The sequence below is a fragment of the Drosophila albomicans genome, chromosome 3, assembly GCF_009650485.2.
Source record: "Drosophila albomicans strain 15112-1751.03 chromosome 3, ASM965048v2, whole genome shotgun sequence".
Taxonomy (NCBI): Eukaryota; Metazoa; Arthropoda; class Insecta; order Diptera; family Drosophilidae; genus Drosophila; species Drosophila albomicans.
Window position 1 is genome coordinate 35,733,367 of NC_047629.2, and position 16,751 is coordinate 35,750,117.

The 16,751-nt window shown below is 43.9% G+C and overlaps 3 protein-coding genes across 5 annotated transcripts; 1 reads left to right on the forward strand and 2 right to left on the reverse strand.

Annotated features, from left to right (window-relative positions):
* Positions 1–133: 133 nt before the first annotated feature.
* LOC117567682 (muscle M-line assembly protein unc-89) lies at positions 134–9,247 on the reverse strand. 3 transcript variants are annotated; one of them, XM_052005605.1, is made up of 11 exons: positions 8,516–9,247; positions 6,967–7,758; positions 2,951–6,870; positions 2,561–2,886; positions 2,240–2,487; positions 2,128–2,179; positions 1,876–2,060; positions 1,325–1,812; positions 1,112–1,268; positions 832–1,038; positions 134–768 (listed from the first exon to the last, which is right to left on the reverse strand). In XM_052005605.1, the coding sequence occupies exons 1-11, from the start codon at positions 8,910–8,912 to the stop codon at positions 266–268; spliced, it is 7,275 nt and encodes a 2,424-aa protein (XP_051861565.1). In that variant the 5' UTR covers positions 8,913–9,247; the 3' UTR covers positions 134–265. The 3 variants fall into 3 exon arrangements, with proteins under 3 accessions (XP_051861565.1, XP_051861564.1, XP_034103696.1); XM_052005604.1 differs by having other exon boundaries at positions 2,951–6,888; XM_034247805.2 differs by having other exon boundaries at positions 2,951–7,758.
* Positions 9,248–9,434: 187 nt separating this feature from the next.
* LOC117567683 (splicing factor 3A subunit 2) lies at positions 9,435–10,426 on the forward strand. Its single transcript, XM_034247807.2, has one exon. The coding sequence runs from the start codon at positions 9,516–9,518 to the stop codon at positions 10,296–10,298; it is 783 nt and encodes a 260-aa protein (XP_034103698.1). The 5' UTR covers positions 9,435–9,515; the 3' UTR covers positions 10,299–10,426.
* LOC117568551 (pneumococcal serine-rich repeat protein) lies at positions 10,152–16,616 on the reverse strand. Its single transcript, XM_034249271.2, is given in 11 exon segments — positions 10,152–10,882; positions 10,943–11,050; positions 11,110–11,280; positions 11,348–11,717; positions 11,779–11,975; positions 12,044–13,545; positions 14,164–14,548; positions 14,551–14,783; positions 14,845–15,549; positions 16,173–16,296; positions 16,475–16,616. Coding segments are annotated over 10 exon segments (3,906 nt in total). The 5' UTR covers positions 16,258–16,296; positions 16,475–16,616; the 3' UTR covers positions 10,152–10,732.
* Positions 16,617–16,751: the final 135 nt, after the last annotated feature.

Below are 16,751 nucleotides of genomic sequence, written 5' to 3' on the forward strand. Positions count from 1 at the left end.
GTGTTTTTGTGTTCAAATTTTATTTGTATAAAGGTAATAAATATTTTGTATTTTAAAAATATATTCCATATAATTTTTATACTAATTTAAATACATAGTATATTTTTTATTTACAATAACATATATTTTCTTATTTGTATTATATAACGAGTTCTAATAAATTATTTCATTATATTCAAATAAATTTTTATATAATCTTAGAAAGCAATCAACATTCTTAATTAGTGTAAACAAAAATCTCAATATTAATTTTAACGACCTAGACTTAATTGTCCGTTTTGTATTTTACGATCCGCAACAGTCCATGCTCAGCTCCGACAGCTACCCAGTTCGTTGCTGAACTATTCCAGTTCCAACGCACCGAATTAGATCGAATCATATTTCGCATACTAAAACTGGGCTCTCGCTTCGGGTCTTGGTAACTGGAAGCCTTGTCCCTTTCCACTCCACATCTGATTGGTCTAAGCAGAAGACCATAATCTCTTTGAAATACTTCCGGGCTCACGTGCTTTGGCTCCACATCATCACCCAGAAAGTTCGCCTCACAGGCGATGAAAGGATTTTTCTTTTTTCGTTTTCTTAAAGCAGAGTCCGATGAAAACTCATTAGCTTGGATAAAAGCAAGATCTCCGTTGTCCGAGATCGATGCGACCATATTTTGATCATAGTTGAAATGCATATCGCGAATGGTGTTCATCATCACATCCAGTGTCTTTTGACGAGAGATAATCATCTCCAAAGGATTTATGGAAATCAAACGGGGAAATTCTAAGCACAATGAAATTATTATTAGAAATTTTGACAGTTTGGATGAACGATAGAAACACTTACGAGCTCTCGTCAACTGAGAGCAGCCAATGATTAAGGAACTCCACAAGGGAGACCAGATCATGCTGCCCAGAAACAAGTTGATAATCATATCCCCAAGTATTGCTAAGGGATGAGACCAATTGGCAATGTCATAGACGCAGTATTTACGCACAGCGGTGCCAACAGCCAGCCACCGTGCGCCTTTTGTATCATAATGCAGTTCCAAGTCTAAAGAGGGTTACAAAAAAAATTGATGAATAAGCCAATAGTAAATAACAAGCTTATTATTATTTATACTTACTTTGTATGCTGCGTTCGCCGAAATAAAAGTAGTGTGCTGGCAGTAAGTGCCGTTGGTTATTCTGCTCAATGCAATTGAGACCGTCCACATCGTCCATATTCCAGAAGGCAACGTTTCCGCTAGCATATCCAGTCACCAGCAGCTTGTGTCCAGATGCCTACAAATTAAAGAAAATTAAGTCAATAGTTTGACAAAGCTTTAATTTTGACATACTTGAGACCAGGATATTATGCTACAAGGATCCCGCACAGGATTATTTATATCAAGGCTTAATGTGATGCCTGGCTCCAATACAATTACTGGACTTTCATCCTGACGAACAGTCTTACTCTTAGTCAACAGCAACGGCAGCGCATAAATGACCACACCTGCTGAACTGCCTACGGCTAAAAGACCCAATCGATTAGTGGACTCATCGTAACCACCACTTGGCATAAATTCGAAGCTGTTTACTGTTTCCTGAACACGTATGCCATAGTGCAGACGAATTTGCAGAGGCCATTCTTTCCGTTTGTCACTCGCAGCCACTTTGCACTCCATCAACAACAGCAGATCATCCTGCTGTTTGTCCTTAAACTGTCGCGTAAAGCTAAGCATCTTTGGACGCTGAGAGCACAACAAATATTGCGTTTCAACGGACGGGGGCAAGGGAACCCAAGCGAGCTTTTTAATAGGCTTGCCCAAATGACACACAAATTCATCTGCAATGAGAAATAGAATTAATTAAATGAAGTGTTGATTAAGTGCTTAAATATTACACTTGCCTTCCTTATTAAAAGCCTCCAAGGGCGCTAGTCGCAGCCAGTCATGAACCTTATGGCCATAGGCATAGCGCATTGATGACGACTCCCTGGAGGGCAGCAGTTTGATGGCCTCGGCATGAGACAGTTGTTCATAATAGGGTAATAAACTGGCATACAGCGGATTGTTGGAATAGTTTTTGGCAATGCTAATTAAAGAAAAATCAATTAATTGATAAAAACATAATTTTTAGAATAATTGATTATTTGACTTACAAATATTTCCATCGCACAGCTAAATCGCCTTCCGACTTCAGGACTTCAGCAGCTGTAATATTTATTATATTTTAAGTAAATTCATTTAATTTGCGTAGATTATTTGACTCACAAATGCGTGAGGAATTTGCAGCTAATCCAACGTCGCGGGATTTCTTGCCTTTTACGTAATCTTCCCCTTTTGAATTAGCTTGATCATCTTCCTCATTGGAGTCTACACCTTCAGACTCATATTCTTCCGATGATTCCTTATCGACGTTCATATCGTAATCCGAGGAATCGTTTTCAAAATCAGCTCCCTTCTGTCGCTTTTGCTCATCTCCCAGTTGCGCTGCCATTTTCTGCAGCTTTGTTTCAGCTCTGATTATAAATAATTGTGATTATTCACTTAATTACAAAGAATTATAAAATATAATTATTTGCTATGACTTACTTGATGGTTGACTTGCGCTTTGCGCGACCCGCGTTACTGAATACCGGAGTGCTCTCATCAGCTGTTGTTGTATCCGTGGCAGCTTCTGGTTCCATTTTTACCTGACGAATTTGGCAATGGCGCACATGGGTGGTGATGAACGTTGTGGCGTAGAAATTATTGCAGATATCGCATTGAACACGTTGATGTACGGCGCCACAGCCCTCCAGATGCAACAACATGCCCAGACCAGAAGCCAACGTTCGACCACAGAGGCGACAAGTTAGCCGACGTCCACTCTTGGCATAGCTCATCATCGGAGCCAGCATAAGACTCCGCGTGACGTACTGTAAAATAGAATTACATTCATTTGTATATTCGGACAAATATCAACAGCAAATTATTACTCACATATGGCTTAGCGTCAATGGGCCAACCAACGCCATAGTGTTCGGAGAGATGAGTCTTCCATTGGTCCTTCTCACAACGCACAAAGCACAGTCCACACTGTACTGGTCCCTCACCACGACCATCCTCTCGTAGATCTTCGTCGGTCTCCAGCTGCTCACGGTTGCGTATGAGAAAGAGGCGTAAATTTATGTCCACTGATTTTGGCCAGTAATCTGGACCTTCGAATTTGAACGTTAGCCCTTCGGCATAATTTTCTCTTATTCCCTCAGCCTTTGGAGTTTGGTCAAGCGCTGAAATGTCAAACAACTTTGGCCTACGACCTCTTTTCTTAGGTGCACATTCCGGTGTGGAGTTGACTGTCGTAACTGAAAGAATAGCTGTGCAATCCGATTCCACGTTTTCCGAATCTGTAGAAACTGCAGGTGTAGCGATGTTTGAACGACGATTTCGCTTCGTTGTCTCTGCTTTAATGGGTGTGGAAGACACAATATCCGGCTTGGATTCTGTGTGACCCTCAGTTGTAGCTTCTGCTGCAACTGTTTTGCTTTTACGGCCACGTCCGGTAGGAGTTGGAAACTCAGCGTTCGTGGACACTGGAGTGACTCTTGCTGGGCGTCCTCTGCGTGCTCGCTTTGCCAGTGGCACATCTTCTACTTCAGCTTTTGTTGCATCTTCCGTGGAATCCGTCGACTTTCTAACATCTTGACTCTGCCGCTTGCGCTTTCTTGTGGCAGGCGCTGCAGCTTCTTTTGCTTCAGTCTTATTTTGTACACATTCCATTTGGCTAGACTCTGGCACTTTTGATCGCTGACGGCGTCTGTTTTTCGCGACTGCTGGCTCGACAACTAGGGTCTCAGCTAGCTCTGATTGCTTCTCACCAGAAGTGCTTGGTTTTTCCTCTTCAAGCTTTTCTCTTTCCTTAGACTTTCGGCTTACTTTCCGCTTGCTTTTTTCTGGTTCTGAGATTACTTCTGGTGGTTCGCTTGCTTTGGGCTCTTCCGTATCGTTTTTATCAAGTCTGCCTTCAGATTTTTCTGCTTCTGGGATTTGTTGAACCTGATTGTCTATTTCTAGAGTTTGATCGTGTTTCTTCTCTGTTTTCTTCTGCTTTCTCTTGTTATTCTGCTTTGGAACAACTTTTAGCTTAGGCTTATTTGGCTCTGAGATTATTTGAAGTTCGTTAAGCTCTGGGATTGCTTGCGGCACTTCTTTATCTATCTGCTTAGGGACTTGTTCCTCTGAAATTGGTTGAGATTGATCAACGGCCTGTGTGATTGTTTCTATCGCTTCATTATTCAATTGATCTTTAACAGATTTCTTAGATTTCTGCTTGGTCGGCTTTGGTTCTTTTTTAGGCTTATTCTCGTCGATCGGCTCTGTAATTGCTTCTATTGAATCGAGAACTGCTTCAACTTCTGCCTTAGCAATCTCTTGTGTATCCTTCAGTTTTTTCTTGTTGACTGGATGGTTTCGTTTTGCTTTAAGCTTTCTGTCCTCTATTGGTTCTTGAATTACTTCAATCTCTTCCTTGTCGATGGGTTCGGAAATTGCTGTAGCTTCCGAGTTATTCATCTCCTCTGAATCTTTGTCGTTTTGCTCGTCAAATACTTTTTGTTTGATCTCATCATTTTGCTCTATGCTTGTTTCATCCTTGTCCTTATCAATGTGCTCTGTTATAATTTCAGTCGTATCTCTATTAAGCTGATCTGTGGTCTTTTGTCTCTCCTCCTCTTCGATCTGTTCTGATATTAATTCAACATTTTCGCTACCAAGCTGCTCAGAGGTTTGGCTCACCTTCTTGTCGATCTGCTCTGGGATTTCTTCAGCCTTTTCCTTGTCAATCTGCTCGGGGATTGCCTCAAGCTGCTTCTCGGCTGGTGCCGGGTCAGTCCTTGGTCTCTTGGCCACCGATTCGCACTCTGGCTGCGGATCCTCCTCCGTCTCATCGTAATCGGGCGTGGCATCGTCACTAATATCCGTTCCAGTATGCCTTAAACTCGACACACTTTTACTGGTGCCAGCTTCTACATCGAAACCATGAAACATGATATTCTCATCATCGCTCGTACTTGATGTTCGATGCGCTCCATTCGTTTTATTTTCCACTAGCAAAGCTCTCTTTCGCGGATGCAACGCTTCTGTCTTTGATGGCACAACCTTGGATGCTCTTTTCGCATTCAACACGGGTCTTGTTTTCAACAGCTTCTTTCTGGGCGCTTTGGCCGGCTCCTCAGACTTGGTCTCCTTGTTATCCTTACTCTCTTTATTTAGAGGCACAACATTTTCGGCTGCCAAGTGTTTCAACAAATTTTGAATACCCTTGGCTTCCGTTGGCGCTTTTTCGACGCTCGCTGAATTTACGGCTTCTTGACGAAATGGCAACTGCGGTTCTCCCTGAGGCTGTGGTTCCTCTTGGGAAAGCACCTCCATAAGAGACAAGGATGATGTTGGGTTTTCCTCGCTTTTGTTGACATCAGTGTTGTTTAACTTTTGCTTAGACCTTGTCATTTTGGGTGGATGATATAGCTGCGATAGATTCTTTTCCCTGTTGACATTTAAAGGCGTTTCTTCAGTCGTTTGAACAGAATTATTAAGCTCCTTCTTTGGTGAGATCAGCGTTGTATTCGGTTCCTTTTCCTCTGCTTTTTCTAAACATTCTGCATTTGTTTCCTCTGCACATTCATTACTTTCCATGGTTGAATTTAAATTAACTTGATTTATTTCGTTATTTGCCAATTTTTCGTTAGGCTCAACAACTTCTTCGTTTTTTCTGGTTTCAGAAGTTGTTTCAATATTAATTTTGGTGTTTTCTACTCTTTGGTCCTCTACAACTTCTGTAATTTTCTTCTCATTAACTTTAACTACATTATTTACAATTACTTCGCTTTCATTAGCTTTTTTAATATTATTTTTAACAATTACTTCGCTTTCATTAGCATTTTGAATATTAGTTTTTCTTTTCTTATGCGCAATTTCTTCATTTTCTTCTTCGAATATGTTGTTATTATGTTTTCCTACAATTTGTTCCTCCTCCTCCATTTTCTCGGAAAAATTAACATTAATCTCCATCTCTGTTCCGTCGGCTGCATCAGTCTCCTCCTCAACCTTTTTTACAGCTTGTTTAATATTGGTATTTTTTGCAACACTAGCTTTTTTATTACGCTGCACCAAATTTATTTTGCCCTTTTTGGATCTAAAAGGCAGCCGCGTATTTGTTGGTTTTTCCTCTTTATTCTCAACTGGAGTTGTTGGCATTTCCTCCACCTTCTTGGGCTCCTCTTGAGGCGTTGTTACCACCTCTGTTGAAGTAGTTGATAAACTGCTCTGGCTTTCTAAGACTGTGGTATCTGTCTCCATAATTGGCTCTGCAATCAACAGACTTGTTTGCAGTTTAATTGCATTTGGACTAATGCACAATACATTCGGTTCGTTATCATTCACATTCATTGTTGCATGCAGAATATCCATGTCATCCATTTGCAAAATCTTGCCAATCGGCAGTTCATCCTCGGCATTGCATGCCTCAGAAATCGTGGCAGAAGAGGATGAAAGAACAGGAGAACTTGGTGCGGGAATCGTTTCAAGAATTGATGCAGAAGTTGATGGAAATGTGGGTGTTGAACTTGGTTCAGGAGTTGAAGCAGGCGTTGGTATAAATGGTGACTTCAGAACTTTTAAAAACGATGCTTCTGGAGTTGCTGAAGAAGTGGGAGTTTCGCAACCCATAAACAAAGCATTCATGCTCATCTCCTCGGCTGATAGATCCATGTAGTTGATGGAGTTGCTTGCCTTTAGCTGTGCAATAAAATCCACGGCGGAGAGTGATGGTGATGGCATAGGGGGTGGATCTAATGAGGGCTTGTCTTTCCACTTAGCTGGAGTTTCTTCACCGACTGGTGATATCAACGATGTCTGCAGCTCTAAGGGTGCAGGGATGTCTTGAATAATGCTTGAAATTGAAGCTGCATCTGATGAAGAAGATTGCGCATTTAACGAAGGCCTAGCCCTCCTCTTACCTTCAGTTTCTTCGACGACCGGCGATATCAGCGACGTCTGTTGTTCTATCGCTGCAGGGATGTCTTGTAGAATTGGAGGTGCATCTGCTTTGGGCTTGGCAACTGGATGTTGTTCCGCCTGTTTGCTAATCTGCTTGGCCAATTGAGAGATTTGCTCACGCGACATTTTCAGCTTATGGGCATTCAAGATGACCTTCTTGGCACCCGAGCCAGGCAATTGCAAAATGCGCGGCGCACTCTTGACACTCTCCGATTCCGGGGCATTCACGACCTTTGGCGGCAGCGCAATAGGCGCTCCTTTGGACAGTCGCAGATCATTGAGATCGATTTTTTCGTTGGGCGCCAACACCTTGTTCTCCAGCACAATCAATGGTTTCGAAGTTGGAACTGGCGGAGAAACTGGCTGTTGTTGCTTAGGCTGTGGTGTGGATGGCGATGGTGATGGTGATAACGATGTCATTGGTTGAGATGTGGTTGGTGTTGGCTGTTGACGTGCCTGTCGACTGACACCGCACATTGCCCGATGCTTGGGCAATTGATTAACCAAGTTGAGCAGCAGCTTAGGACGCGCAGTCACATCCGCTTTTGCGATGGGCGAAGTAAAACTCCTTGCTGCGTTCGTGTTAACTTCCGGAGTTGCTGGTGTCGTTGTCGTGGTTGTTGTTGCGTTTGCTTCATGATTTTTAGTCATCTTGTTAAGTATTTTATTCTTAATCATCGCTTTTATCTGCAACGATTGTTCGTCCACAGCAACTAAATTCGACGTTTGCTTCTTTCTAGTAGGCAAAATAGCTAAAATCATATACAAATTGTTAATTTATTTTATTTTCAAAATATATAATTTTTAGAAATCTACTAAATTAAATTAAATAGAGGCAATTAAAAAACTAACATTTTTAAGTAGCGCAAATAATTTGTTTTCATAAATTGCAACCTAACCTCTACTGTGAATTGAACTCTAGACCGCTGTTTTGTCGTAACATCATACCCCGCACATTATCATACTACACCATCGAAAGAGGCCACAACATCGTGTCGAGGGTGACTCTTGTAACTATTACACGATACTGGAGTCAAAAAAAAAATATAATACGCCATATAAAGTCATTTAGCGTATTATTAAATATTAATTTTTACTGTCAATTTTTTTTTTATACAAAAATAATTTTAAAAAAAAGTTTTTTTTTTTCAAATCATTAAGAATAATAAATGAATATGAAATTGAAAAATAAATATTTTTTTTTTACACAGATCCCATATAAAATCTTATGTAATTAAAAAAATAAATTCCTACGCTTTAAAACTTTCCAATTAACAAAAAAAAGTTTCGCACATATTTAAGAACGATGATGTCAAAATCAAACCCATGGTGAGTTTATTCTTAACCATCAAAAATGTGTGCGGACTCAACGAGCACCGCCACAAACTATTTCCTAAATTCGATTGCCAAAATAGCAACATAAATACATATTTTTTTAAGTAAATTTTTAGAAAATTTCAAGAATTGTTTTTAAATGCAATTACAAAACTAATAATTTAATAAAATTACCAGGTGGGCGATCACGTTGCTTTTGCTTTTGTATTGAGGATGCTGTCGCCGTCGCTGTTAGTGTTGTAGCAGAGGCAGCGGCAGTGACGGAAGCAGAGCTTGGCGACGGCGACAACGTTGTTGTTGCTGATGCAATTTTCTTTACCGCTGACAAATTTTGTTGTTTGCTCAATGCTTCCGCCAGCTTTCTGTCTAAGCCAGCCTGTTTTAATTTTGTGAAATCCAATGGAATTTTATTGATAATTCTTTTAGGCTGTGTCGAAGGCGACGCCTGCGTTGACGACGACGGCGACTGCGAGGGCATCGCATTATTGTTGCTGTTGTCTTTTGGTTGGTCGTTTCTAGCGTGGTTTGAATTGACCACTCCGTGCGGTACTTTAAAACTATCTTTATCCATTTCAATTGGTTGTTTCAACTTGTAGTCAGCAACAATTACGCAGCAAAATGTTAATAATTTTCACAATTTACATGCGTACTTAAGTATTTCTTTGTATTTGCTTAACGACACTTTTTCAATCACAACGAAATTTTAAAATTCTACACTTTTTGAAAACCACTTGTTTTTCTCATACACGCTTATTTTGTGATTATCAAGAGTTTTAATTTTTTTAACCATTTTTTGTACGAAATACAAATGACTGAAGCATGTGCAGCTCGATAGGTCGATGCATCGATGTCTATCAATTGATTGTTGATTATCAAGTACTCAGAGCAACACTGGCAAGCGATTATTATGCTTAAATGCCGGTTTTCCAGTTTTCATGGGAGAATCGCATATTTAATAAATACATTAATATAACTTTATTTATTTTTCATTAAATACCGGAAATAGTAAACATTTAACCTAATAAATAATGGTTATCGGAGAAAAAGGTATCGGGGTTCATTGTAGATGAATATTTATCGGTTTTTTGCAACACTTGGACAACACTGTTTTCTTTTCTTAAAACAACGTTTACGTTTTGCTCGGTGTGTATTTTATAAAAAATTAACTGAAAATATGGATTTCCAAAATCGCGCCGGTGGCAAAACCGGTAGCGGTGGCGTCGCCTCATGGTCGGAGTCAAATCGCGAGCGCAAGGAGCGACTGCGACAGCTGGCGCTTGAAACCATCGATCTAAACAAGGATCCTTATTTTATGAAGAACCACCTCGGTTCTTATGAATGCAAACTCTGTTTGACGCTGCACAACAACGAGGGCAGCTACTTGGCCCACACCCAAGGCAAAAAGCATCAAGAGAACTTGGCCCGCCGTGCCGCCAAAGAAGCCAAGGAGGCACCCTCATCACTGCTAGCGCCGGAGAAACCGCGTGTGGAGCCAAAGAAGTTTGTGAAAATCGGACGTCCCGGCTATCGGGTAACCAAACAGCGTGAACTCTCCAATGGCCAGCAGTCGCTGCTTTTCCAAATCGATTATCCCGAGATCAGCGAAGGTGTTGTGCCGCGCCATCGTTTTATGTCCGCCTACGAGCAAAAGATTGAGCCCCCAGATCGTAAATGGCAGTACTTACTCTTTGCGGCTGAACCATACGAGACAATTGGCTTTAAAGTGCCGTCGCGCGAGGTCGACAAGACAGAGGGCAAGTTCTGGACACATTTGAATCGAGATACCAAACAATTCTTTTTGCAATTTGCATTTAAATTCGAACCCAAGATCTTGCCGCCGCCACCACCGAATCTACATCGTGCCTTGGGACCACCAGCCGGTTTTCCAATGCCTGGGCCACCTCGTCCAGCCATGCATCCTATGTTCAACGGTGTGCCGCCGCCTCCACCCATGTAGAAGATCAGCTCTAAACCTCTCTTTCAGTAGCAATAAATTTTTAATCTATAACAAAAACCTTCGTTGTATTCATTTGTACAATTCAGGAAAGTCAATAAATCGTATTCAAAAATTTGTATATCTTAAAATCTTGTATTTTATTTTACTTTCTCTTAAGAACATGAAAAAATATTGCATATTGTTGTGTTGTAGTTTTTTCATTTTTGTTGTTGTTTATGGTTTAGGGTCTGTTGTTTTTGTAAATTGGTATCTTACAAATGTTAAAAGTGATTATGCTAACTTTAAGCTAATGACATACATAGTTAAATATATATTAGGCAAATATACACATTCCCTATCAAATACATGAAGTCCATATAGCTAAAGGCTCAACGTGTCGTTGTCTGCTTCCATTTGCTTTACATTTTCACATTGTCTTGGCTTTTTGCTTTTTCTTATAGCTTTTCACGTTTCTTAAAGTTGCGTTTCGATTGCAAACGATTGATAATGTCAGTCACATGAGGTTTGTGGTCAAAGATTTTCATCAATTGATTTTGCGCCTCGTTAATGCCATCGGTTATAATCTTGCTGCGTTGTATATTACCCTGCAACATTTAAATTAAATTAGTATTTATAGTAAATCTACAACTGGAGCAGAAACTAACCTTTAATAGCTCACTGACGCGCTCAATGTCACCATGCTTGTCCTTGTCCTTCTCGAGCTCCTTCAACATGGTCTCCAGTTGACCAAGACTAACCATTTCCGAATCATTCTACAATACAAAAGACTTATTACTTATTCTCAATCGAAATATAATTTTTTGAAACCTACCAGATCCTCCATTTGTGAACGCAGATGGTAAAGCTTCCAGCCGCTAATTTTGCCTTGGACATTGGGTTGATTGGCCAGATCAATGACTGTGGCGCGTCGCTCCTCGCGCGGCTTCACATCCGTATAGCGATGGAAATGATTGTTGGCCAACTTGTGCGTTGGCTTGTAAGTCTGTCGTAGAAAAAGGAAAACTCTTAATAAATTGAACTTCACTTTGTTGAGCTGCTTAAAAGCTTACATTAAGCAGCGCACAATTGCGCGGACGTCGCAGCACAAAGTCAACTGGATTGGCGTTCTCCTTGTTGCCAGCAACGGCTGGTGTTGCGCTGCCCGCCAGACGATGATTGTTCACATCTGCGGCATTCGAGCTGGCATTAGTTGTGACTGCTACGCTGCCTCCAGCTGCAGCTGCTGTTACCAGCAGTCCACCATTGTTGTGCGGCTGATGTTGCAACTGTTGCTGCTGCTGTTGTTGCTGCTGCTGTTGAATGAATAGCGATGTGGCTTCCTGTGTGGTGCTGCTGCTGTGACTGCTCACGCTCCCAGTTGGCGGCGGCAGCGACAACGACAACGAAGCCTGGCTCTGATTCGAGTGCTGACTATCGTTGCTGTGAAGCAAATACAAATATTCAATTACGTATACCAATACATGAATACTAAATAGCTTACGTCGATCGGCGTGGTTTCTTGCGCGCCAGGCCATCGTAGCTGTTACCATTCATGCGCGTTTGGGGCAACTGTCCAGAGCTGGCCACATGATGTGCACCTTGCAGCTGCGACACATCCACAAAGGCGCTGCCCACACGTGCGACCAGTGTTGAGTGCGACATGTTTGGCGGCAGCGTTGATTGATGAGTTGCATACATCTGAAGAGGCAGAGATTATCAATTAGCAATTTATTCTTTAGTTTAATCAACACGATTTCGCAACTCACCTCATTGATGGGATTGAAGTGCGTTGCAGTGGAGCTGCTTGCTTCATCCCCAATGCGATTAATGCTCAAATTGCTGTCCTGTATCTGCTGATCCACGCCGGGTGACGAATTGGCCGATACAGTCGTGGAACCATCCGAGGATGCCGGCGATTCAGCGCGCATATTGCGTGTGCTCACAATGCTGCCCGCTGTAGTCGAAGCAGACGCTGTCGATGCCGACGAAGCGACCGCTGCAGCAGCGCTTACAATCGCAGAGTTAACTCGCTCGCGCTCCTTCTTGGCCAACGCCTCCACGGTGAGTGCCGAGCTGGTGACAGTTGCTCCCGCCGACGCCGCAGCCGCAGCAATTTGTGGTGCTGGCGCCACAGAAACGGGCTGCAGATTGAAGGCAGAGCCGCCAGCCAAATTCACAGCTGTCATGCTAGCTGTGGATGCGTTTGTTGCATTGGTATTGCTGCTCATCGAGAGCAGCGTGGGAGCCAGATTCTTAACGCCACGTATGGGCGATCCTTCAGCATCACGTTTGCGCATGAAATTGGAGACCAGCGCATTGGCTGCCACCGGCACAGGGATCGGCATGGGCAGCGCACTTACGGTGGCGCCACCACCCGTTGTTGTAGGCGCCGCGCCCGTTGTCACCTTGACCGACGTGTGCAGCGGTATAACCATGTGCTGGGGCGGAGCACCGCCCGCATGCGCTGCGCCCGCCGGTATGATGAGCTGCTGATGTCCAATGGTGCGACTGCCGCCGGCTGCCGACGATGGCAGCACGGTGAAAGTGGCAGTTGAGCCGCCAGCTGCGGAGCCAATGGCTTGTGCGTGGCTGGCAAATGGCAGCGAGGAGACGGACAAACTGCCGCTGGCGCCGCTGCTCACCAGCTGAGCCTGCGCCTGTTGTCCGTGAGTGTGTGTGCTCTGCGTCACCGTCGTCGTCGTCAGTGAAAGCACGCCTGTCGACGCGGGCATCGATTCGTAGTAGATAGCTGAACTTCCTTGCGGCAGGAACGATGTGCCCGCTACAGATGTGGCCACCGAGGTGGCTGTGGCCGCCGAGACGCTCACGGCACCCGCGTTACCTCCACGCTGCTGTATAAAGACGTTGGTGGGCGTGGTGCCGGGTGGCAAGCCACCGCTGCCTGCCCCATCTACGCCTGCTGCTTGTGGTATCATCATTTTGCCCACGGTGATGCCGCTGGCATTCTTGATGGGTGTCAGTGTGCCCGTCAAGATGTTGCTAGCCGGTCCGCCACGTGCGCCCAGCGTCAGTGGCAACACGGTGGCGCCACCCGCTGCTGCCGTTGCACCCGTTGTTGCCGGCACCGAACTTGTTGTTACGCTGGTGGCCGAAACACTAGGCACCGCTTGAATGCTGGCCACGCCCTGTGGCTGCATTGTGGCACCAGCTGCGCCGCCTGCTGTGGAGAGTTTGCCAATGGGATTCAGTTGTGTGATGGTCAGCGAGGGTTGCACTTTGGCTGTCATTGTTACCGGCGGTCGAATACCTAGGGAAATCAATGAAAAATATCAATTTAGAAAAAGTTTTGCAAGCAAATTTTCTGCACGTCAGTCAATGAAAATAAAAATACTCATTACTAGCTGACGTTTCTATGCAAACGCACAAATACACATATGTTTGGCATGAGCTGTCAACAGAAACCTCAAATATCAAGCATACGCAGAGTTTACATATTGACAATTTACTGGAAAGAAGTGCAAGGCAAACGTTGTGTGAGACAAACAAAACTGTTTGCTCATTGCATTATTGTATTTCAATTTGAAAACTGATTCTAAAATACGTTTTTTCCAGACTAGTTTCGAATTTACATTTTAATATTTGAAGATAAATTATTCAATGATTAATGAACCTTTTTTTTAAGACTTTGGACTAATTTTCGGACTTTTTAATAGTCACAATATTTTTCAGATAGGATTACTTCAGAGTGCAAGTCTGACCACACAAATGTTGGAACTTTTTTAAATGAATTATACAATTGGCTTTGAATGACTTGATGAAAGAAGTTCTTGACTAATGTAAACAAGTAAGAAAGCTACAGTCGAGTATGCTTGATAAAAAACATTTACAATTCAACAAACTAAAGTCAATTGAATGACAAGCTTACCCATCTTAGCCGCTTGGGTGGTGCTCATGAGGAAAGGCTGCAGCATAACGTTGCCCGCCAAACGTGCCGTCGAGCCAATTATTTGCTGGGCGCCGCCCGTTGCCGGCTGCTGCAGCTGAATGATGCGTGTGGTGGGCAGATTAGCAGTCAAAGCCACTGGTGCCACGCTGGCAGCAGTGCCAGCTCCTCCTGGTCCGCGTCCCGCCACAGTGACGCCACCAGAGACGCTCACAGGCGTCGGTGGAGCAACGCTCGAACTGAGCTGCGGTATGCTGGGAGCGCGAATGCTAATGCTGGTCGTATTGAGCTTGGCTGTCGGAAAACTCTTGCCCAGTATGGGGCGTACTTGGCGTGGCGTCACTGTGGTGCCACCGGGCGTGGTGGCGTGCCACCAGCGGCATTTGTAGCGCCCAGCGGGGTAGCGACGGCAAAGCGCGGATTGAACTGCGGCCCAGTATTTGGATTTGTGGTGGGCGAGCCGGCGGCTGAGACATTTGAGGAATAAACTAGCGTCGCCTGATGCGGACGCGGCGGCAACACAGTGGCCACATAAGCCTGTGGCACACCTGAAGGACCCGCTTGCTGCGGTGGCAGCGACTGAGCCGCCGAAACGGAGAGAGCTAGAAGGAAAGGAGTGATGCATTATATTGGGTATGAAATGTGGTTACTTGAGTGACTCACCTGTGTTTGCCTGGACTGGTGTAGCTGTAGTGGAAACGCTGGCGCCCGTTGAGGTGGTGATGATGCGTTGCCTGGGCTGATGAATGGCACGAATCAACTGCACTGCGGTGGGACTCTGCATCCAGGCAGCAGCAGCAGCGCTGCTCGCCGACGAGATGACAGTCGATGGTTGCGAGGTGCGTACAAAGCTGCCGCTGCTACCGAGTCCCGTTGGCCCAGATGCCGGATTAACGCTGGCTGTGGATGTCGCACGCAATGGTGTCACAAGTCGCTGAGCACCCGTCACACCCACGCCGCTCATCTGGGTGGCGGTGACGCTGGCGCGTGGCAAGTAGGTGGCTTGGGTGACGGGCCGTGTGACTGTAATCGAGGCATTGGATACGCTGCGTGCTGCTGGCGTCGCTGGTATGGCTGTGATTTGGGTGCGACCAGTTGCCGTGACGTTCTCCAGCTGCTTAATCATAGGCATGACGACACGTACTTGGGTCGATTGGCCGCCAGCGCCAATTGCGCGAATCGAGGCGGCCGTGGTTGCTTGCCCCGTGTTCAGAGAGATGGGTGTGCCGCTGAGGGATGTCTGCACCGTGTTGCCGGCAGTGGCCACCTTAATTGTTCCGCCACTGAGGATGGGCGTGCCCGTTATGGAAATGCCACCGCCGCCGTCCGGTTTAACATGCGTTATTTTGGCTGCCACTGTGGAATGCCCTGAGGAGGATGTTGGCAATTGATGTAATGAGTATCTGTTTAAGGCGCCACGAAATTGTGAATATGTGGGTATTGCCATGGCATTGATATTGGCTGTTGTTGTTGATGTGTTGTGGGCTATCAAGTGCTTTGTGTTTGTTGGATGAGTGCGAATCTTAACGGCTTTTAGTGTTGCTGTATGTGCAAAAATAAATATATAAAAAAAACAAGCAATGGAGCAACACTCTTTGAATTGAGTTTAGTGGCAACGCCGAAAAGTACTACTACTGATTGGTGGTGGCAACACTATAACGAATCGACAGTAACAACAAAACAGACATATACAGACATGTACGCACACACATACTAACGCACTTGCACATATATGGCGCAGCCATATGCTACGAATGTGAGACGCAAAAGAAAAGTGTAACAAACACTGCGCGCGTATGCGAGCACAAAAGAGAACTAACAAGAAAGCGCACACACTAACACAAAACACGTACACAAACACACACCTACACACGTGCAATTGCAAAGCACCAAAAATGTTATGTATACATACTAATGCCAACACATGTATGTACAAATATGTACAATTGTGAACATATATACTAAGTAGATATCGCTAGAAATACACTTACCAGGCGCCGTTGTCGTAGCTGTACCACTAGCGCCTCCTCCTCCACCCACCGGACCACCAGAGCCGCCTTCACTCGATGCGCTCATGCTGTCCAAGAACGCAGTATATAATTATTTGAGCAAATACTGTGAACACAAGAAATAACAAAATTAGTTTACTTCGTTTTCATGCTGTTGCGTTTTTCGTCTTATCAATGCGATGTGTACACATGCATACGTATGAATTGAATGTCTTATTGCAATAAGCAATCAAAATAAACACAAATCGATGATAAACGAGGCGGTTTTAAACCCACTTACCTACCTTGCTATTTGTTTTTGTACTTTGAAGTACAATTTCAGAATTTTCACTTTTTTTTGTGTACACTTCTGTTTATCTTAATAATTTTTCTAGGGACAACTTCAGCCGCAAGTTGACTACCCAAAAATACCAATGGAAATATAAGTGTAAAATACCACTTCCATAATGAATATATCTGGTCACATTATTGCTAGCGATGGTGTAATTTTCGAACAAAAAACATTTCTTGTCGTCTATTCTATTTCCGCAAAATAATTATTATATCGTCTCTAGTTATCGT